The 22,633-nt window shown below is 34.5% G+C and overlaps 1 protein-coding gene across 8 annotated transcripts in view; it reads left to right on the top strand.

Moving 5' to 3' along the window:
- CDK5RAP2 (CDK5 regulatory subunit associated protein 2) overlaps window positions 1–22,633 on the top strand; it is a 159,992-nt gene that overhangs the window by 12,474 nt on the left and 124,885 nt on the right. For 6 of the 8 annotated variants that reach the window (XM_031954197.1, XM_031954201.1, XM_031954198.1 and 3 more), the window contains exons 2-4: window positions 1,221–1,285; window positions 5,591–5,658; window positions 20,031–20,141. In XM_031954197.1, coding sequence (XP_031810057.1) covers window positions 1,221–1,285; window positions 5,591–5,658; window positions 20,031–20,141 — 244 coding nt within the window. Of the gene's footprint in view, window positions 1–1,220; window positions 1,286–2,515; window positions 2,611–5,590; window positions 5,659–20,030; window positions 20,142–22,633 lie in introns of those variants that run through there. The other 2 variants (XM_031954203.1, XM_031954202.1) reach the window with 2 other exon arrangements.

Below are 22,633 nucleotides of genomic sequence, written 5' to 3'. Positions count from 1 at the left end.
TTTAGCTGCCCAGGTTTCATCATTTCACTTGCCTATTCAATAAACTCTAGGGGTTCTTTATTATTTCTAGGGTCGATTATAATTTTCTGTGTTTACCATTTAAAGTCCTTTGCAACTTAATTCTAAATTGCCTTTCTAGGTTTATTTCTATTTCATATACCTGTAGTTCAGACAAATTAGTGGTCTTATTGTTCTTCATAAATAATCCTCCATCTTCCATCACTATGCCTCTGTACAGGTTATCTCCCCAGCTCAGAATGTACTCTCTCTTTATACCTGACTCTTAGAATCCCTACTTCCTTCAAAACTAACCTAAGTGACAATTTCTTTATGAAACTTTCTCCAATCCAATCAGCTGCTTGGGTTCCTTCTCTTCCCTACCCCCCATTACTTTATATTTATTTTGTGTGTGTATCTATCTATCTATCTACATTTGTATGTATATATGCATACACATACACATCTATACACACATTTCTCCTAAAAAAATAGAATCTCCTTAAATACAAGGAGTGTTTTAGCTCTATCTTTCAGTGGATTGTACCTAGCACTGTACCTGGTATATAGTATGTATATAGATAGTGTACATAAATACACTATACATCTTAATTTCTTGCTTGTGAATCTTCCACTGGGATCTGCAAGTGAATATCTTTTTTTCTTTTTTATGGGATTCCTTCATGACTCCTTCCCTTTTCATGTTTCTTTGAATATGTTACGTATTTTTTCTGATATCATGGTATTCAACTAGATTGATATATTGTAATTTATGTAGCCATTTTCTGATCATTTTTCATATATATGACCATTAACAGTGTGATATGATATCCACTTCGAAAATTAGGAATGTCCTTTGAACATTCACTTAGTAACCTGTTACAGTTCTGTTTGTGTGTATTTCTACCCCCTTCCTTTCCAACCTATTTCTTTTTTTGGAGGCATTTTAACCTCTTAGGATAATGAGTTCTCCATGTTTATATTTGGTCTTTATGATACCCTTGAAGCATCTGAATTGACCATTATTTTCCTAAGTCACAACAAGATTTGTTGATGGTGTCATTCCCTAGTTATATCATGGATACATTTTCTTGATTTGTTGTTAGCTGAGGTTAGTATAGTTTAATGTCTTATTAGTAGCCTTAGGCAGTCTTAGTATTATCTGTTGTTAAAACTCTGTCTAATCTTTTGCTTTGTTTTCTTCTTTTCATCTTTTCTTCTAGTGTTCTTATTTCAAATTTGCCAGATGGTTCAGACATTGATCCCAATTTTGGTCTGGGAAGCAATGGTAAGTACAGTAAATGATGTGCTTTGTTCATTAAGAAGGAATCTAGATTGGCCTTCTTATATTTATGGGGATGTCATAGTGATGGTTAGGTCAGAAAATTAGGCTGAATTGGCCCTTACTAAATCACTAAAAATTGTATCTTGGTTTTTTACTCTGCCAAATCCTTTTTGTGAAACTGCTCTCCTCTTGTCTGCCAGCTTTATTCCAGTCATTTTGAGATGGGTCTGTTTGGATCTTGTAGTTGGCTAGATCTTGGGAATGACTCAGTAAATAATGACTGTATTATACTTAAACCAGATTATTTGGCACGAAATTCTTTTGCAGTTTATGTTTTGCTGTCATTACCAACATTATCCAACATGTGGAAATAAATGGATACCAAGAGAAAGAGAACTGATCGTGGGGTCAGAAGACCTGGGTTTGAATTTGAATTGTAACTATAGCTGTATATGATCCTGGGCAAGTCATTAACCTTTCTGAGCCTCAGTTCCTGATTTCTAAATTGTTAATGATGATGTTGCACTATTCCTATCATCCACTCTATGCTCCTCCCAAAGTGGCCTGCTTCTTTTTCATGTAATGATATTTGATCTTCCATCTTTTTACATTTTTGTAGGCCATGCCCCAAGTCTGCAATTGTTTCCCTTTTCATCTCCTCACTTTCAGCACTTGGGACTCTTTAAGTTCTCATCAAGTCCAAGTGCCATCTCCTTCCGTAAACCATTTCTGATTTCCCTAGTTTCAAACTATTTTTCCCTCTATTACTCCCCCCCGGCCTTATTGGATATTTATTTTATATATGCCCTTTATTTACTCATTTTGAACATGTTGTATCCCTCTTATAGGATATAGTTCCTCAAAGGTAGTTACTTTTATATTGGGATTCCCAGCACCTAACACAATGCCTGCCATGTAGTAGATGCTTAATTAACAAGTGCATATTGCTTAATTGTTGATTAATAGGATTATTTTGAAGAAAGTAATTTATAAACCTTAAAGTACTTTAGAAATGGGAATTTTGTGTGTCTTTGGAAAAAAAACTTAACAGTTTGATTTCTTGGAGTATCTTAAATAACATGTTGTATTTGGAATTGCATATGGAGATCATGTGATCCAATCCCTTAATTTTACTGAGGAGGAAATAGGTCTAGAAAAAGGAGTGACTTGCCCTTGGTCATACAATTGATAATGGTGTTGTCCTAACTAGAATGAAGATTTTTTAACTTTCAGGGAGGTGCTGTTTATACTTTACCAGACTACCTACAGCAAAGTTTTTAACCTGAGTTCCACAGACCCACAGTAGGTCATAGATAGATTTCTGGAGGGTATGTGAACTTTTTTTTTTCTTTTAACATTTTGATAAGTGCATTTCATTATAATTAGTTTCTTTTGTAATCCTGTGTATTTTATTTTATACATTTTAAAATGTTATTCTGAGAAGGGTCCATTGATTTCTAAAGGTGCCCATGACACAAAAAAGGGCTGAGAACCTATTTGTAGAGGGCTGAAGCTCTTGAGTTTATGCACTGAGGTCCAGACAACTGAGCCCTTAAGGCTAATTACTGATTGGACAATACTCTATAATACTTGGGAAATGTCCCTTCCCACTATCCTGTGCTGACTCGATAATTGGTGTATGCAGAGAATTCTAGGAGGGACTAGCAGGGGTCCTCAAACTATGGTCCGCAGCCAGATGCAGCAGCTGAGGACGTTTATCCCCCTCACCCAGGGCTATGAAGTTTCTTTATTTAAAGGCCCACAAAACAAAGTTTTTGTTTTACTATAGTCTGGCCCTCCGATAGTCTGAGGGACAGTGAACTGGCCCACTATTTAAAAAGTTTGAGGACCCCTGGACTAGGGGGTGGAGTAAGACTAGCCAGGATCATTTTGGCGGTAGATGAGGAAGAAGGAGATCATGGAGATTCTGCGTCCATCCAATTCAATCCTACCTCTAAAGACCAAGAATAAAGACCAAGGACTTTTGCTTATCCTGACTCCGGCTGATTCTAAGGTATCCACCTATTGATCTAAATTTAGGCCTTGTTCATACAAATTTTTCTTTCATGTTCTTGTCAGAAAATTGCATAATCACACATCTGAAATTTATTTGAATGAGTGCATCTATGAGATTTTTATTAAGTAACATTTCACTTCTCCTAATTTAGAATTCCCACTAATTTAGAAATTTCAGTTATTTAGTGAGAAACCCAGTAAATTATCAAAAACCTTTGAGTAGTCAAAATAAGATTCTCTCTACCCTTCTTCCCTCACTCTTAGAGACCCTTCTTATGGCTCCATTTACTTTTGCTTTTCTCATTATTTTAACTAACTTTGTTGCTTTGTTTATCATCTGGCAGCTGATCAGAAACAGCATATTAGGGAGATAATTATGGGTTGCTTGAGGCAAACTGCTGCCATGGCAATGGAAGAGATAGGATGAGTAATAGGCATAGGAGATGGAAAAGCAAAGTAGTATAGGATTATTCCCTGTAGTACTTCAGTAACCTTTCTGGGCAACATAACATTATGTTGCAATATATAATTTGTATTAGCATAATTAATGTTCATAATGACCCTACTTCTTTAAGTAACATACAAATACAGTGATAGGTCAGAAAGTTAGAAGAAACATTAGTCATTATAGACTTCTAGAGCTAGAAGGCACCTCATAGGTGAACTGGTCTCACCTCATTTTGCAGATAAAGAAATTGAGGCTCAGGGATATCTACCTGCCTAGTGTCATCTAAGTAGTAAGTTTCAAATTTAAGCCTCTTCCCATTTTCCCATTTACTATTTTATGTAGAAGGAAGGCCAGGCCCTGAGAGGTCATGTTATTTGCTTAAGAGTTAAGTGGTAGAGTGATAAGAACCTTGGTCTCTTGGCTAGAGGTTTAGTGCTCATTCTGTGATACTGTGTCATCCTTTCTTTTCATATGATGATTATATTCTTGTTTAACAAATCAGAAATGCGTAGTTAAAAAACAATAGACCCAGAATAGAGTACCTGGATTCAACTCTTTAATTCTATCATTTACTAGCTTTCCTTGGGGGAAGTCACAACCTCTGAGCTTCTGTTTCCTTATTTATGAAATTGGAATAATGATATTTGGATCACCTAAATCATTGACTTAATATGAGGAAAGTATGTTGTAAACTTAAAAACACCATATTAGTGTGAATTATTACTATTATTATTTTGTATTTCCATGAGAAATGGTTAAAATACCCTCTAGAAATTTTAGCATTTAGAAGGATGTTTCAATATTTTAAGAACTATCTTTGCTTTATAAATGTCTGTTTAATTTAATTGAATTTGGAACATTTTCTTCCAAAATGTATAAAACATGGGGCACACATTTATTCAGCAAACATTTACAGTGTTCCATGGGCAGTATAAAGATAAATAAAATATGTTCCCTGTTCTCAAGGATCTTATTGTATAGGAGGAAGAAATAAGGTAGGTATACAGATAAATAGAATACAGATTAGAATATAAATGCTTCTAAAAGGAGCATAAAGTATGAACTGCTAATGCAAAATTGACTTCCATCATATATATGCCTTTATTTTTCCAATTTCCCTGGTTCAGAGTGAACAGTTCAACAAGTAGTTTTACTTGTTTCAATGAGCCCATGAGATTTTTGTTGAGGAGTTGAAACTGATCAAATATAAGCAGTTCTGGAATCCAGCTACCTCCCCTTTACCTCCAGACATCATTTTACATTTAGATTATCTGCATTGATACACCATATTTTTCAGCCAAACAGAGAGTAGGTTGTTCCCCAAACTTGACATTCAATTCCTTTCTCTTTGAACTTACTCCCTCTGGTTCCTCTGTCTTCATGCCTTTCAGAAACCTTGTCTGTCTCAGAGAGACCAAACTTGAGACTTGCCTCTGTTTCTTCCCACTTGTGTAACTTTGTACAATTCACTTTCCCTTTTTGGTGCTATTTCTTTACCTGAAAATAGAGGCATTGGAGCAGTCTAGATTATTATCCTGTAAGGTTCCCTCCAGCCCTGTAAATCTAATCACTATCATATTATCATGGGATAGAGCATTTTGTTTGTATGTTGTTAGTTCATGTTCTGTCATTCTTTTATGCTTGGGTTAAGTTTATACAATTTAAAAATATTAAGTATGGTGTTTTAGGAATTTAGTCAGATCCAAGTAGTTGAAAAAAAGTTACATGTTCAACATAATGTGTATTTCTTTCCATTTTGTTTTCCTCAGGCCCCTCTTCCAATATGAATTTTGCATAATTTGCATACTGTGATTTTTTTCAAGTGTCTCTCTTCTAATTTTTAGTGTTCCCAAATGCTTCAGAAGAAACTGTGTCTCCCACCAGAGTACGAAACATGAAAGACTTTGAAAATGTAAGTGGAGCTATCTCTGTTACCCTAGTTAACAAATCAAGCTTGTTACCGCCTGCAATCCAGAACCCAGAGGGAACTGTATTTTCAGAGAACTATTAAGGCTAAATAACAGCAGAGAAAGAACATTTTCCTAGTGGAACCTTAAGATTGATGCTAAATCTTTTTGGCCTCGATTGTGAGGCCAAGAAACTACTCATCTTGCTTCTGGAATGGGGACAGGTACCTTTAGAATCAAAGATTTGTCATTTCTTAAATAAAATTTGATGCATATTTTTGCATACCAGCCTGATGACTCCAGCTTTCATTTGCCTATTAACTTTGGAGTTTTACAGATACTTCCCATAATTTAGGACATTGTCAGGCCATAGTTTTTTTTTTTTTTTTTTTTTTTTTTTCCTATGGGATTTTGAAGTTATTAGGGTTACCATGTCACTCAGATGAACCTTGAATTTTGCTAGGCTTATCTTAATTTCTGTCATAAGAAATGTGAAAGGCTGTCATAAACAGGATGTTAAATAAGATTTGAAATTGCTAGTTTAAAAAATTTATTTTTTTGTTATCATTTAGTTATTTTTCAATTGAGTCCCATTCTCCATAATTCCATTTGGTGTTTTCTTGGCAAAGATACTACAGGGGAGTTTTTCACTCTGGCTCATTTTATAGATGAGGAAACTAAGGCAAACATGGTTAAGTGACACGGCCAGTGTCACATAGCTACTAAGTGCCAGATTTGAGTTCGCAAAGATGAGTTTTTCTTACTCTAGGCCCAGGACTTTATGCCCTATATCACCTGACTTCCCCCTTTCCCCTTTGCTTTTATATTACAGTAATTTTCCAGTGGTTCTTTCTTTCTCACATCTCTTTTCCTTCACTCTTCTTCCATTGAACTTTCCTGGTTGTAACAAAGAAAAAGTGTAATAAAAGACTTCACAGAGTAACAGTGTCTAACAGCAAACACAATGTTTCATACCTATTAGCCCCTCTTCCCCGCCAATTTCTCTGTTGAGAGGAGGAGATGTGTTATTTCATCATCTGGCTGTTTTTTGCTGGTGTTTTTATTTATAGCATGATCAGCATGGTATGGTGGTTAGTGAGCTAGCCTTGAAGCCAGGAAGAGCTGACTTCAACAAGCGTTGTCTCTAACAGATACTGACCACATAACTCTGGGCAAGTCAGTAGACCTCCCCTTCTAAGATTAAAAGGAACAGAGAAGGTGCTGGTCAACCTGCATTGGTAGAAGAGATTCTCAGCAGGACTGGCCCTCATTGATGAAATCATAGGGTATCCAGTTAAAAACAAAAACAATTTTCTTGTAATTGTGCCTATTATTGTGTTAATTCTGCTTACTTCTCTCTACATTAGTCTCTTCAGGTATATATCTATGTGACTTTGAATTCTTTGTAGTCATACTTTTCCCACTGAAGAACAGTATCCATTAAACAGCAGCAGTTTGGCCATTCTCTAATTGATAAGACACTTTGCAGGTTTTTGGCTACCATCCAGGGTGTTGCCTTTCATGTTTTGTGATAAATGGGGCTTTTCTTCCTGTGATTGAACTCCTTAGTGTATATGTTTAGTAATGGATAGAATTTATTTCATATCCTACTGCTAATTAGTATATTAGAATTTTCAAGTTTGTTTCAAGTTTGAGGATTTTCTTTATTTAATAGGAGAGGTTATGTTTATATTGTCAGCTAACAGGAAAATAGGTCCATTTCCTCCAAGTCTAGTGCTGAACAAGTTTACTTTAAGATTCACTTATTTATCACAGGGTGAATTAGAACCTTTTTCATTTGTATCCAATTGAAATCCATAGTGTAGAAGATGGAATAGATAGTTATTAAAGAAGGACTGGAGGAAACAAATGGGGTAACGCTATGCAATTATATTTCTTTATCCCCGATTGTCTTTCTGGAATGGAGCGGTGCTGTCTTTGGATTTAATTTAGAATACTCATTACCTCTAATAGTTATCTGCAAACCACCAGTGACCAATTGAAGAAATTACTTGTCAGATCTGTAATGGAAACAAGTAATTTCTGAGCTTTGAGCAGTGGTAATTTCAACTCTGCAAACTACACGTTATGGGGTTTAGGTCCTCAAATGGATAAGATTTGATTATCATGTGTTGCATATAATTAAAATGTGTTTTACTATTAAATGGTCTTTCTTGTTTCATGTTCATTTTTCATTTGACTCAAGTTTTTCTGTGTCAGAGTTGTTTTGAAGACCTAATAACTTGCAAAGCCAGGCAGCTTATGAAGGCAGCCTACTGCCTATGGTGCCAATATCTTTAAGAATTTATGTTTTTTCTTTATGTCTGGAGTCCTTTGGCTGCTGTAGGGTTTTGTAGCATTAATATTTTTTATTATAGCACTTGCAGGAGCAAATACCATAGTTGAAATTGAAATGGGCACTCTGTTTTAGATGTCCCTCTCACAGTTCTTTTTTGAAGTCACTCAAATATTTCTTTTGGGTTGAACCATTAAATGTTTGATTTCTTCTCCAAGACAACTTCAGCATTTCTTTGAAAGCCTGTAAAAAATGCATTTTTTTTGTTTCTTGAATTGTGCACATACTTCTGGATAGGGATGACTTGTTTTAGAAGAAACAATAGCTCAAATATTCAGTGTTCTACAATTTGCAGTGGGCTTTACTGCACATTACGTCATTGTAAGAAAGATAGTTATAAACCCCATTTTGCACTGGGGTCTGAGAGACAGAAACTGACAGATCTAAGATAAGAACTCAGTGTGCTTATTCTACTCATAGAATTGTGGAATTTCAGATTTGGAAAGAATTTCAGAATATTCTCATTTTGTAGATGAGACTGAGAGTGGCTAAGGGAGCTGCTCAAAGTTTGAAAAACTGGTCAGTGGGAAAAACAGAATTCACTTCTGAGTCTTGTGACTCAAAGCCTAGTCCTTTTTTAATTCCCCTTACTTTGCCTTCTGAGGGTCCCTTGATCATGGATTTAGAGCTGGGAAGTCTTAGAGGTGAATGAGTTTAGATCTTTCACTTTATATATTCTAGTGATGGATATCATCAGATTGGTAGCATATGCTTTCATGTTCAGCCAGGAATAGTTGCGTTTTTAAGTGATTTCTAAATTAAACATACAAATTTAGATTTGGGTGATTTAGATTTATAAGTGGCTCACTTTGAAATGAGAACATTATTTTCCTTTTAGGCCATGATAGCTCTGGCAACAGAGCTGTATATCAGTTGTTGGATGAGCCTCTGCTTCAGAAAGAAGTTGCCTTTTAGTCAAAACAAATCTACCTGTTCAGCCTTTCAATGTTATTGCATTCTTCTGAATGCTTTACAATCATTTCTGCCATTCTGTATAGTTCAGTATCATCAGTTATTATCCATTTCCTTTTGAGGAATGTTAAGGGATTTGAGATACTGAGATATGGTACATCATTGGGTCATGTGGTATTAGGTTATTTACAAGTTCATATTTTTCCTTTTGAAATGCAACTAGCCTTTTTATTAGTTTAAGGACAGAGGAATGTTACTTTAAGGCCTTGTGAAGTGGAAGTTAGTATAAGGGCAGAGATTTGGTATTTAATGTGAGTTTGTTTGGTTCATTCTTAGGGTACCCCTGGTAAGATTTCAGTCTGTGTTGAGAAGCAGTGTGTTCAAGTCAAGAGGGATGAATGTAATGGTAGTCTTTTTTTTTTTTTTTAAACATTCCTGTATTTTGCCTACTTATCTATCTTATGTGCCACATAACATGAAGCCATAAGTGAGTTATTTACTACATCTTTATAGTGTTTTTTAATGTTTAGAGATTAATTTGTTGAATTGAAGAATTTCATCATGTATTTCAGCCATGTAGATACTTTATATTACTTTCAATTTTCTTTTCTTTTCTTTTTCTTTTTCTTTTTCTTTTTGCCAGCTTATATAAATCAGTCAAGCTCCTTGTCTAAACTCTTGAGAAACCAAAACTTTTATTGGTAATGACTGTGTAGGGCAGGGGGACCCCTTTTAACTTTAGGAATGTCCAGATAAGAGGGTTTCCAAGGTTTTATGTCTGTGAAAAGGTGGAGTTAAATTGAAAAGTTAAATGAAAACGTGATTTTTGACCTTCTGAATCCAAAATGGGTTCTTGGAAGCAAGGAAGATGTAGGAACAGAATGGCTTTTGTGGGGGAAGTGGTTTCTTCGTTATATTAGAGAATGTTAGGAGTTTCCATATTTGGTTTGTTTCCTTCTTAATTGATCTACATCCATTTGTTGGCATTGGTGGGGTTAGCTAATTTGTTCCAGGTCTGGAAGAATATTCCTTTCTCTCAATTGGAAGTACTTTGAGGGCCTTTTCAGTAGTTGTTTTCCTGTATCTTGCCATGACCTTAAAGACTATTTGATTATACCCCACAATTTAAAAAAACTTTTTTTTTTTTTTTTTTTTTAAACAGCATCTTCATTTCTGGAAATATTCCTTTCTCTTTTCAGCAAGCCATTTTTTGGTAACAGAAAATAAAAAAGAAGAGGAGAAAAAAGAGCCTCCTTAAATACACCAACTGAGTCTTAACTCATGGATATAGTTTTTCATATCCCTCATCCTTTATCTCTGTAAAGAAGGAAGGCGTATACTCTGTAATTTTATCCTGGTAAAATTTGTTTCAGATTCTTAAGTTTTGTATATGGGTTGGCTTTTATTTTTCTTGTATAGCTGCTGACATACCACAAAACTACTTATTTAGAAAGTATTCACTGCCCAGTGCTAGGGAAAACAGATGGGAGAATCTGATGATCATTTTTCATACTTTAACAAACCCTTTAGATGCCAATTACATAAACAGCTGGACTTTAAATACAAAACTTAGATTATGAGTCCCTGTTCGTTAGATTTATTGAGATTAAATGCCTGGCACATTTCAGTCATCTCAGACTCTTGGTGACCCCATTTGGAGTTTTTTTTGGCAAAGTTACCGAAGTGATTTTCTTTTCCAGCTCATTTTAGAAAGATGAGGAATCTGAGGCATAAAGGATTAAGTGACTTGTTGAGGGTCACATCGCTAATATCTCGAAAATAAATTTGAACTCAGGAAGATATCTTCCTTACTCTAGGCTCAGTACTATCCATTTAGCTACAGATGAGGAACTGAGGCAAATAGGGTTAAATGACTTGTCTAGGGTCACACAGCTAGTAAATGTCTGAAGGTAGATTTGATATGCTGTCCTGACTCCAGGCCTAGCCCTCTATCCATTTTACCACCTAGCTGCCCCACTTGGCACATGGTAAGTACTTAATAAATGCTTATTCCTTTCCCTCTTCTCCTCCCATAGCTATGTACCTGGGCAAGTTACTTCCCCCAAATGCAGGGTCTCTGTCTTATCTACCTCACAAGGGAGTTATAAATGTAAGCTACTTTATTTAGGACTCCCAGAAGATGGTTTCTTACATGCTTGTTTGACTACATTGGTTATCATAGCTTCATTTAACACTAACCACACCAAATAGAATGCTAGGTCATGAATTATCCAAGAACAATTTTTTTTTTTAAATGAATCATGGTACATTTCAGTGAAGATTGAACCCCATAAGTAATCTTGACACTTTCCTTTTCATTAATATTTCATTTAACTACTTTTAGCAAAGCCCCGTTATTAGGTAATATCATTTATCACAGATTAACCTGAGCCAACTGGATTTCATCCATACTCCTACTTCAATTAAAAGTTGGCTTTTGTAATTTCTGTATTGAGTATGCCAGAGGTATGGAGCATGAGCGATACATATTTAGTTGAGGGCTTTGACATTGTAGGTAGTCCTGTGATATGGAATCACCCAGATTTAATCACTGGCCTTTTGAATGTACAACTCGAATATGACGACTTAATAGCCCTTTCTTTTATATGGTCTCTTAAGATTGGATTTAAGGAGCAATTATTTAACCAGATTGTAATATTCTCTTCTCTAAAATATAAAGTTCTCTGGGAGCAGGTTTCTTGGGGAGCTTCTGGAGGCAGCCTTAGTTTCAGTTCTGTGTAATAATCACCCCAAATGTAGCCAGGACTTAAAATCCAAATCCTTTATTTTCTCCTTCAAAATAACTCTGTTAGCTTTCTTAGAGGCCTATCTCTTGGTCCTGGGAGCTCCTGTCACTAGTCCTTTGTCTCTTCCAGCTCCAGCCTCTAGCTTCCTCTGAATCCAAAGCCTCCAGCCAGCACAAAGGTGGAAAATGGAATGAATCTGACTCCGCCTCCAAGATAGTGGGCTTGTGGGCTTCTGGGAGCTCCTCATATATGTTCTCTTAACGATGTGAACTCTAATAAGTACTAAGTACATAAGCTTTGTCTCTATCAATTCCAGTGTCTCAGCACCTTGTTTCAAGTTCTGGCCCATAACACCAGATGTCTGAGAGATTGTTTCTCTTATGAATGATGGCTCCCAGGGACTTCTCTTGATTCTAAATAGAAACTTTAATTGGATTAATAGGATTTTATGTTTGAATTTATTGAAAGACATTGAAAGTGGCTCAAGTCATATCATAACCATTTTTGGTAATCTGGTTTTGTCCAGGCCATAGTGATTTTGTTTCCTTGCCTAGACTTTACTTTTGAGTATTGAATGAGGGTTCCTTTTTTTTTTCTTTTTTAATTTTATTTTATTTAATAGCCTTTTATTTACAGGATATATGCATGGGTAACTTTACAGCATTAACAATTGCCAAACCTCTTGTTCCAATTTTTCACCTCTTACCCCTCACCCCCTCCCCCAGATGGCAGGATGACCAGTAGATGTTAAGTACATTAAACTATAAATTAGATACACAATAAGTATACATGACCAAAACGTTATTTTGTTGTACAAAAAGAATCAGACTCTGAAATATTGTACAATTAGCTTGTGAAGGAAATAAAAAATGCAGGGGCATAAATATAGGGATTGGGAATTCAATGTAATGGTTTTTAGTCATCTCCCAGAGTTCTTGAGGGTTCCTTTGATGGAAAAAGTGTAAGAAGCCTTGGTATAGGAAACTCCCCCTACCAATGTAGATCGGTGTTTTCTTTGCAACTTCAACATTGCCTAGGGCAGGAGTTCCTAATTTTTTCCACTTGTAACCCCTTTTCACTTGAGAAATTTTTACATGGCCCTGTCATGAATCTGAGCTAAAGTGTTTCTGGCAGGGTTCTTGCATACACAGTGCAAATTATTCATAGGTTGTGTTCAGAACCAAGACTGCAGTGAAGATACTATACTAATGAAATTATAGGACTAACCCCTAACTAGACTATATTCCAACAAGTTCACAACAAAGACAGCTCTATGATACAATATTATATGAAAAATACGTTAGATAGTGAGAAAACAAAGTGTTTATGTGAGGTACGAGAGGAAAGATCATTACCAATTTAGAGGATCAGGAAGGTGGCATAGGTATTGGTTGTAACTATTTGTGGGGCAGGCAGCTGAGGCCTAAAGACCTTTTCTCAGATGATTTTTTAGAATACACAAAATATATAGGCTTATATATGAAAATGAAAACCAATTATATTGAAAGTTACCACATTTTTTAAAAAGATGAGACTCTGAAGTTTAAGTCATGCTGTATTATCAAAAGCTTTGTAAAATAGACAAAAGAACTGAAATTTTATTTAGGAGAGTGTGAGAAGCCACTGAACATTTCTAAATAGAGAAACAATAAGATCAAATTTATGTTTATTTTGAAGGATAGGTTGAAAGGTGGAGAGAAGAGAGGCAAGCTTTTACAATGGATAGGGTTATTGTAATAGGCCAACTGAGTAGTATTGAAAGTAATACCAACTAAGAGTGAGTAATAGGAATAGAGATAAAGTTGATAGATTGATTTAATACAGCTTTTGACTTTGTGAGTTATATGGTAGAGAATGGCCATGGAATAGTTAGCCAGTCAGTTGATTTCATTATTGTTTGTCATCAAAGTGGAGTATTTTTTTCCCTAACTTTGATAAATATTCATCCATTTAAATTTTTTGATGTTCTTTATTTCAAGTGATTGACATAAAAAAACAAAAACAAAACCCCCAAACCTTAAATCAAAAAAACAAACTAGCTCTTGTGTCCAAAGTGATACAAGTTTGGAAACTAGCTATGGAATTATCTTACTTTTGTGTGTTAAATTCTAAGGTATAAATAATGTAGGTAGCATGTTTGTTTTTGTGTGTGTGTGTGTGTGTGTGTGTGTGTAGAAAGCAACATGTTATAGTGGAAAGAGCACCAAAATGGGAGTCTGGAGCCCAGAATTTGAGCCCCTTAACTAGTTCTGTGACTGTGTGGAATGATTTTGCCTGTTTTTTCATCTGTAAAATAGAGATGATAATTCTTGAACTTCCTAGCTCACATGAATCTTGTGAGGAAAGTGTTTTATAAAGGGCTATAGGAAAGTGAACTATTGTAATTTTTTCTAAGAAGATATTTTCAATTTTGTCGAAGCATTTTGAGCACAACCTTTCTTTTTACAGAAAAGGTGACAGCCATCTTTAGGGAACTTGATTGTCAATTTATGGAGAAAAGCTAGTATCCATTCTTCTGAGTGTTCACTGTAGTTTCACTTGAAAGATTTGCAAAAGAAAAGAGAATATATTTAATTTTTGGCGTTCCACTTTATAGTGGTGACCAACCTAAATCTCTTTTAGCTTAGGCCATAAACTGAAGACCTTCTGACTACATTAGCTTGAATAGGACAAAGTCTTTCAACTGTGGCTAAGAATTTTAACTCCCCACACAAAACAACAGGCATTCTAAAGAAAACCTGCATAAATATTTTATTGGTAGTTGAGTAATGTTTCTTTTTACAGCAAGCATCTGGCTGGGAACATGTTTTTATTTCGATGAATGTTTCATGCTCTGTCTCCTTAAAACATTTAAAAGGAGGTTCTTAATGAAGCCAACCAACATTTCCTTTGCTATTCTTGTTACCCAGAAAATTGAAACCACAAGTGTTAAAGGGAGGGCAGAATGCTGAGAGTTTGTAAAATACATTTAATATGCTATATGTTTAATGATTTCTCCATAGTGACTAAGTGTAGTTGAATAATAAATTCATAGACTTATATAATGATATATAGCTAGAAGAGACTGTGAGGTCACGTAGTATAACTTTTCATTTTATAGAAGACTGAAGTTCAAAGTTAAAAAATAGTTGACTGGTCAGTAGCAGAGAACCCAATCATCTTGACTCTGCCATTGCTCTTTATTTACCTCACTCAGTCCTTCTGTCAGTTTAAAATGGAATGGGAATTAATTAAACCATGTACAAGTAGGAAACTAATAAAAGAAAAGGAAGAGAAATATAGTCAACAAGTCATTTTGAAGTAACCCAAAGAGCGATAGAAACCTGTATGTTCTAGGTACCATTTGAATAATAATATGGTGCTGATCCTAGAGTTGTACAACTTTTTAGTTGTACAACAAAATGTTATAAAAGTATAAGGAGTCAGATTTTAGTGTTTTAACAGGCATCCCTGCCACTGGAGGAGCATATTCCTTCTGTTTGGCAAGATTGTCTTGTAGGAAAAACAAACTAGATGTTTTCAATTTAGTGTAAATATTGTGCCAAGTGTGAAGTCAGTATAAGTGAGTTATTCTGGAGAGATCAAATGTTTCCCCACGTGTCTCTAGCTTATTAGCTGAGGCTTTTTTTTTTTTTTAATGTTGTCTTATTCTGCTCTCCCTGTCACCACATTCTTCTCCCTGAGGCCTTTTTACTGTCTGTTTCTTCTTGCCTCTCATTAAGTTATATAGAAAAGATGATGCTTTAACTTTCAGTCATAGTTTGGGCATCTGTCTCAACAAATTTATGTTCCTTACTTGAATAGGCTTCAAATTTAAACCTATTAGTTTTCTTTTTTTGCCCCCTTCATATCATTTTAGAGCAGAACTTACAGTCTTTCATTATTAGAAGGATTCCCACCGGAAATATTTGACATTAGAGAACTTACCTTAGCCTTGGTATTAATTGCCTAGATGACTAGGCAAGAAATTCTACTCTGAGCCACAGCTTTTTCTCTGAGGAGTTGGACTAATGTGGTCCCTAAAATCCTTTCCTAATATATTTTATGGATCCAATTTCTTACCATTTATTCTTAGTAGTCTAAGAATCAGTTTACAATATGTAAGAATAAATTTACAATTTATTTTAGGGCTATAATAACATGTTAGCATTATATAATGAATAAAGTAAAAAGTTGAGGATAGGAAACTTAAATTTTCCCTTGTTGGGTATCACTGGCTCTTGTAAAATGGGGCTTCTTAAATTTTCTTCATTAATATTCTTCTGGCTTGTTAATATTTAGTTGACAGAACAAGAGGTGAATTGAAAGTGATGTACAAGTAATAAAGCTACAAACATATAAAAAAATATAGGATTACCTCCCTTAATTAGTTAGCATTTATTAAATGTTTACTATGATTCAGGTACTGCTTCCCTTCTAGCTTTAAGTTCCCAGTCTTTTGGTGTTTATTTTAAATTCTTTAATTATAAACTTAATTGTCATCCAAAGAGTCCCCACCCATTCAAATAAAGTTAAAAAAAAAAGTTAAAGATTGTATAGAATACTTAACTTACTATATATGTTTAAAAATTATGTAACTTTAATAGAAATAACTGATTTACTTCCTTTTCTTTAAGAACCTTTCTGTATATTTCTTTCAAGTTTTGATATCTTCCTTTATTTCTTTGCATACTTTTTTAGGTGAGATGTAGAATTTGACCTGTAATTTTTTTAAGGTGATTTATTTAGATCTGGAAATCAGCATAGACCTGATTGTTGGACCCCTGGAAGTTGATGAGATCTCAGAATGAGATAGTAAAGAGCAGTGACGGAGAGAGTGAGAGAAGGGAAGGGAAGGGAAGAAACAGAGCTATGTCTCAATGAAATATGGAGAGATTGAGAATGGTCATTCAAGAAGCAATTTTTAAACTATGTGCTAGGCACTGTGCTAAATTCTGGAAAAGCTTTTAAGATTAAAGCAAGTTTGTTAACCATGGAACTATAGAATTCCAGAGAGCAGAGAGAAAGGGATGGACAAATTTGGAGTGGGTCCTCCTTGGAGTGGGGATTGAGAGAAATGGGATTAAGGGAGTAGACTGTGAGGGTGGAGACTTGTTTTATTCAGCCAGAGATTCTTATTGAGAGACAATGGAAGGGGATAGATTAACCATTTAAGAAGGAGTCTGGGTAGAGAGAAATTGTTTAAAGGAGGTAGGTAATTTGATTGTTTAAGATCTCCATCTGGGACTTTGGAGACTACAGCTAGGAGAGAGGAGCTGGCACTGAGATAGTTTTGAGCTAGGAATATCCTCTGGAGCACTAGAGAAGCTGCTGGGTAAAGATCCAGAGATTGATCTAGATCCAGACTGACTAGGCTCTGGGGAATTCTAGGGAGAGTGAAGACAGTGTCCCAGAGGAGAGTTTTAGTTAATTGTTGAAGGAATTGCAGACTACGCGACACAATGCCTAGAGAAATTTCTGGAGGGAAGAGGAACCATTTTGGTGCAACGCTTGCTGGGAAATCTCTTCAGTGGACACAGGCTAGATATCCTGTAGCCGACATAGCACAGAGACCCTAAAGTGGAAGACTTGGATCCTGAGTTGAATCTGGCTGAATTGAATTTTAATTCTTTTCCAATTTAATAGTTATAATAAGGTGATATCCTGGAATTATTTTAATTTGTAATTTTCCTAATTACTAGGATGAACCATTTAGCATTATTTTAAGAAATTCCCATTCTTTGTTCATCTATTGGTAATGGATCTTTCTCATATAAATTTGGGTCAGTTCTTTAAAAATTTGCCAACTATATTTACAGCAAAGACCTTTCCTGTTCTGTTTTTCTTTTAGTTTGGGGTATATTTATTGCTTTTTGTTGCACAAAAGTTTGCTTTTACATAATTAAATCTATTTTGTGATTTATTTCATTTATTGAATAGTATTTTCCTCCTCTCTATAGTTGTGTACACTATCTTTTTTCCTACGTCCATGTTTTGTAATTTAAATTTGATCCTCATGGAGTTTTATAAAATGAGTATCATGTAATAGTGTGCTATTTTATTATTATTATATGGAATAAGATTTCAATATAGTCCAATTTTCTGTCATAATTTTTTTCTTCAATTTTTTTGAGTTATTTTCTGAGGTGTTATATAATCTTGAATTTATTAAACACTAGTCACCTTTATATGCTTTTGTATCCAATTTTGGATTATCCATTTTGTTTCAGTAATTGTTTTTAGATTGAGCACTAGATAGTTTTGCCAAATTTTCACTTTATAATTTGAATTCTGGCAATACCAGTCTCCTTTTCCCTTTTCATAATTTTCTTTGATATGTGTCTGCTTTGAATTTGCTTTTAATTTAAGTAACTATGGTATTAATTCAGATTTATAAATTGATTTGGATGTTTTACTATCTTTAATATCTTGGCTTGACTTAGATATGAACAATCATTTCTCTATGTATTTATTTTCTTCATTTTGTTGTTGTTATTCAGTCATTTAAATCATGTCTGACTCTTTGTGACCCCACTGTGTGTGTGTGTGTGTGTGTGTGTGTGTGTGTGTGTGTTGACAAAGATATTAGAGTGGTTTTGCCATTTCCTTATCTATCTCTTTTTACAGTTAAGGAAACTGAGGCAAACAGGAATAAATGACTTGTCCTGGGTCACACAGCATGTTTGAGGCGGGATTTGAACTTAGATCTTCCAGATTCCAGATTCAACACTATTCACTATACTACCTAGCTGCCATTTTCTTCCTTTTATTTCTGTTGAGATCATTTCATAGTTGTCTTATAAAAATAAGCTTGTTTGTGTCTTGATAATTTAAATCTCTAGTATTTAAAAGTTTGTCAAACTTTAAAAAATTTTATCCATTTATTTTGCAGGCATTTTATGATGTCTCCAACCTCTTCACTCCCCAATTGAACTCTCCACTGAACAAGAAAACAAACCAAAACCAAGCCCTCATAAGGAGCATTCATAGTCCTGAAAAACAAATTCCCACATTAGTCATATCCCAAAATACATTTTTCATTCAGTATTTTAGATCAATTATCTTGTTGGCAGGATGTAGGTGGAGTAATTCATTTTCAGTCCTTTAGATTCATGGTTTATTATTGCATTAGTCAGAATTCTCAAATCTTTCAAGCTTGTTTTTCTCTATGATATTTATGGTTAAATTTTTCTCCTGTTTTGCTCACTTTATTCTGTTCCAAATCATAGAGTTCTTTCTAGTTTGTTGTGAAACTGTCCATTTAGTCATTTCTTAGGCAAAGTAATACTCCTTATTCATTTACCATTGTTTAGCCATACTGTAGTAGGTGGGAATCCTATTAATTTCTAGATTTTGGCTATTACAAAAAAGAACTGCTGTATTTTTATAAACATTTCTATCTACTCTGCTTCCTAATTGGCTCACAGGATGTGCAAATTTTATTAAATTTTCATACATAATTTCAAATTGCTTTCAGAATGACTTCATCAGTTTACAGTTTCTCTTGTAGTATCTATTTTTCTGTAATCCTGCTGATATTTGTAACTTTCTTTTTTATTTTTGCCAGTAAGGTAGTTGTGAAGTGAAAACTTCACAACTTTGCTTTAATTTGCAACTTATTTATTATTTATTAATTAATTAATTATTAATATTATTTATTAATTAACTTATTATTAATTTGCTTTTAATTTGCACTTAAGTATTAGTGATGTAGAACATTTTTTTTCATAAAGTTATTTATTGCTTGGATTTCTTCTTTTGAAAATTGTTCATATATACTGGGGAATGGCTCTTAAGTCTTAGAAATTTGAATCAATCTTTTATCTTTCTTGGATATGAAGTCATTATAGGAGAAATTTACTGAAAAATACTTCCAATTCTAACTGCAACAAATTTATGCAAAAATTTTTTAAATTTTATATTATCAAAATTGTTCATTTTGTTTTCTCTTGTCTTCTGTGTTTAGTCACAAATTCAAACTCTTCTATTCATTTATCTAAAATGTAATTTCTTTTTCTTTAATTTGTTTGCGATGTTACTTCTAAATCTATTTTATATCTATTTGAAGTTTATTCCTTATTTGCAGTGTGCGATGTTGGTTTATACCAATTTCCACCAAACTGCTTTCAATAAAACTATTTTGCAAAATTGTAACACAAGACTTATTTCTATTGGTAAAACTTGATTCACAAAAAATGTACTCCTGATCTCTTCAGGTGGAGTGAATGGAAGAGTAATAAGCTTATCCTACTAGTAACTTTGCACTGATTTAGGTACTTTTAAGCTGGATCTAATCCTCTCTATATGTAAAGAATTCCTGCTGTTTTTGGGACCCTTCCCCTCCACTTCCTCAAAACCACAAATATTTAATTTTCTGTTACAGCAAATCACTGACTTGAAGAAAGAAAATTTCAACTTGAAGCTTCGCATTTATTTCCTTGAGGAACGGATACAGCAGAAATTTGACAGCCCCAATGAAGATGTCTATAAAATTGTAAGCATTTGAAATAGAGAATTCTCATCTGTTTTTTCTCATAGTTAATTTAGCCAGACATTTCTGCTTGATTAATATTTGTTCCCTGAATTAGTATGATTCATATGATTCTCATTTTATTTTAATTGATTATGGACAGTTTGAGGAGATTAGCATGATCTTAATATTAAACAGCCATATGGAAGATTAATTTTAATTTAAGGAGTGCTTTTTATGCAGAGTAAAGTAAAACAAAACTGGTCTTAGAAGTTCCTTCTTATTCTCATTCCTTATCTATTATGTCTTTCTCTAATTATTTTCTACATTTTATTGAGACTTCCTGCAAAAACTTGAAGTTAAGATTGTAGCAGTGTCAGTTTTTCCATTATACAACACTTCTTTATTCCTTGTGCACTTATAACTGTCATAGAAATTGGCTCTTGTCTGAAAGTTTGACCCTGAGGTCTCTAGCTGAGAACAAACTTCTGTTACAGGATCTGGGGAAAAAAAAAAGCTCTTGGCTCTCTTGAAAAGAAACAAGTACAAACAGTATTCAGGGTACATTTCTTTGTCTTTTCTAGCAGAGTTAGTCTTATGTCTGGGAATTATTCCTTCTTTTCACTGTAGAAATTTGTATCAGTAGAGTTTTTGAAGGAGAAAAAAAAAACCCTATTATTGAATTTCAGCCAACTAACTATAAACTGATGTCTTGAATCAAGAGTATATTAGCTATCACTCTGGTCTTTATCCTTCCCCTCTCTCTCTTTTTTTTTTTTTTTTTTAAAGAATGAAAAACACTGTTGTTTTTTAAGACCTTCCCCTCTACCCTCCTATATTATGGAGTAAGTAGTAAGATCATTAACTTTGTTAATACATCATAGTGAAACTTCATTGTCATGGGCATTAACAGTTATTTAGAGAAACGTTATTTAGGGATATCCCCAAATGTTTAAATGGCTGTCTCCTGTAACATTTTGACCAGTATCCTTTTTGTGAAATAATAATAAATCTTTTTTTGTTGTAGCTTAGGCCTTGTTGTAGCTTAGGTTTTTGTAGCAATTTTCTTATAAGAGCCCTATGAAATAGGAAGTGCAAGTATTATGATCTTAATTTGACATGAATGATTGAAAAAAAATTATCAGGTGCTTTCTCTAAGCCTCATGCTGTATGTTGAGGGCATAAATATAAAAATATCCAAAGAAATCTTCCCCCATAAAACTTATATTCTAATAAGGGGAGAAAACATTATGAGGTAGTAGTGGCCAGAGATGGATCTTTTGGAAGTGAGAGTCTGTAGGAATAGTGAGTGGAACCATACTGATAATTTTTTTCAGGAATCATGGTGTTGATTTGATTATTCTTCCATAAACCAGATGTAGAAATGGGTCAGGATAGATAAGCTATGGCATAGCATGAAACTGACCAGAGAAACACACTCTGTAGGGTGTGTCTAGGCTTTGTAAGTTATGGATAATTTTCATCAGATGGGAGCTTGGTGCCATATAGGTATGGTGGGCCTGCGTTGTTCTAATTATGGGGTCTTATTATTATGAAGCTCCTGGATTTAGGGTGGGAACTGGAGAGCCTGAGCTAGTAAGGAATTATGGCATGAAGATGAGTGGAGGGCAGCTAGCTCAGAGAAGTTATGACTTTCCAAATATTACAGAACTAATATGTGTCAGTGCCAGGTATTTGAACCATCTTTTGAACTAAAGATCAGCTCTTTTTCTACTACACATTTAAAGCAGGTTAGGGTTGTGATAAAATTGATAATTTAAAGGAAAATAATAATTTTAATAAAAAATATAGAATAAGATGTCTGTTATTTGAGAGACATTATTGAACATCTACTCAATCATTAAGCATTTATTTAGAACTTACTATGTGCTAGGTACTGCGCTATTCTCTGAGGATACAAAGAAAGGCAAAAGATAGTTGATATTGTCAAGGTGGAGGAGACAACATGGAAACAACGATGTACAAACAAGATCTATACAGGAAAAATGGAGGTAATCAATAGAGGGAATGCAATAGAATAAGGGGAATTGGGAAAGGTTTCCTGTAGTAAATGGGATTTTAACTAGGACTTGAAGAAAGTCACAAGATGAAGATGCATTTCAGCATGAATGACAGCTAATGAAAATTCCTGGATCCAGGAGATGGAGCATCTTTGTGCAGAGAACATCAAAGAGGCCAGTGTCGCTGGATCAAAATCTATGTGGGGGAGTGTAGGGCATAAGTAGTCCAAGGAATTGATGGTAGTAGAGCAGGTATTGAAGGGCTCTGAATGCCAGACTAAAGATTTTATATTTGATCCTGGAGATGATGGGGAGCCATTAGAGTTTATTAAAGGGCATGGGGAGGGGGTCCTTTAAGGAGAGTGATATAGTCAGATCTGCACTTTAAGGAGATCACTGTGTCATTTGAATGAAAGACATAAGAATGTGGAGAGACTTGGGGCAGTGATATCAACCAGTAGGCTTTTATAATAATCCAAGAATAAGGTGATTAGG

The sequence above is a fragment of the Sarcophilus harrisii genome, chromosome 2 (assembly GCF_902635505.1).
Source record: "Sarcophilus harrisii chromosome 2, mSarHar1.11, whole genome shotgun sequence".
Taxonomy (NCBI): Eukaryota; Metazoa; Chordata; class Mammalia; order Dasyuromorphia; family Dasyuridae; genus Sarcophilus; species Sarcophilus harrisii.
Note: the sequence above shows the minus strand (reverse complement) of the source record. Positions and strands in the feature narration are given on the sequence as shown.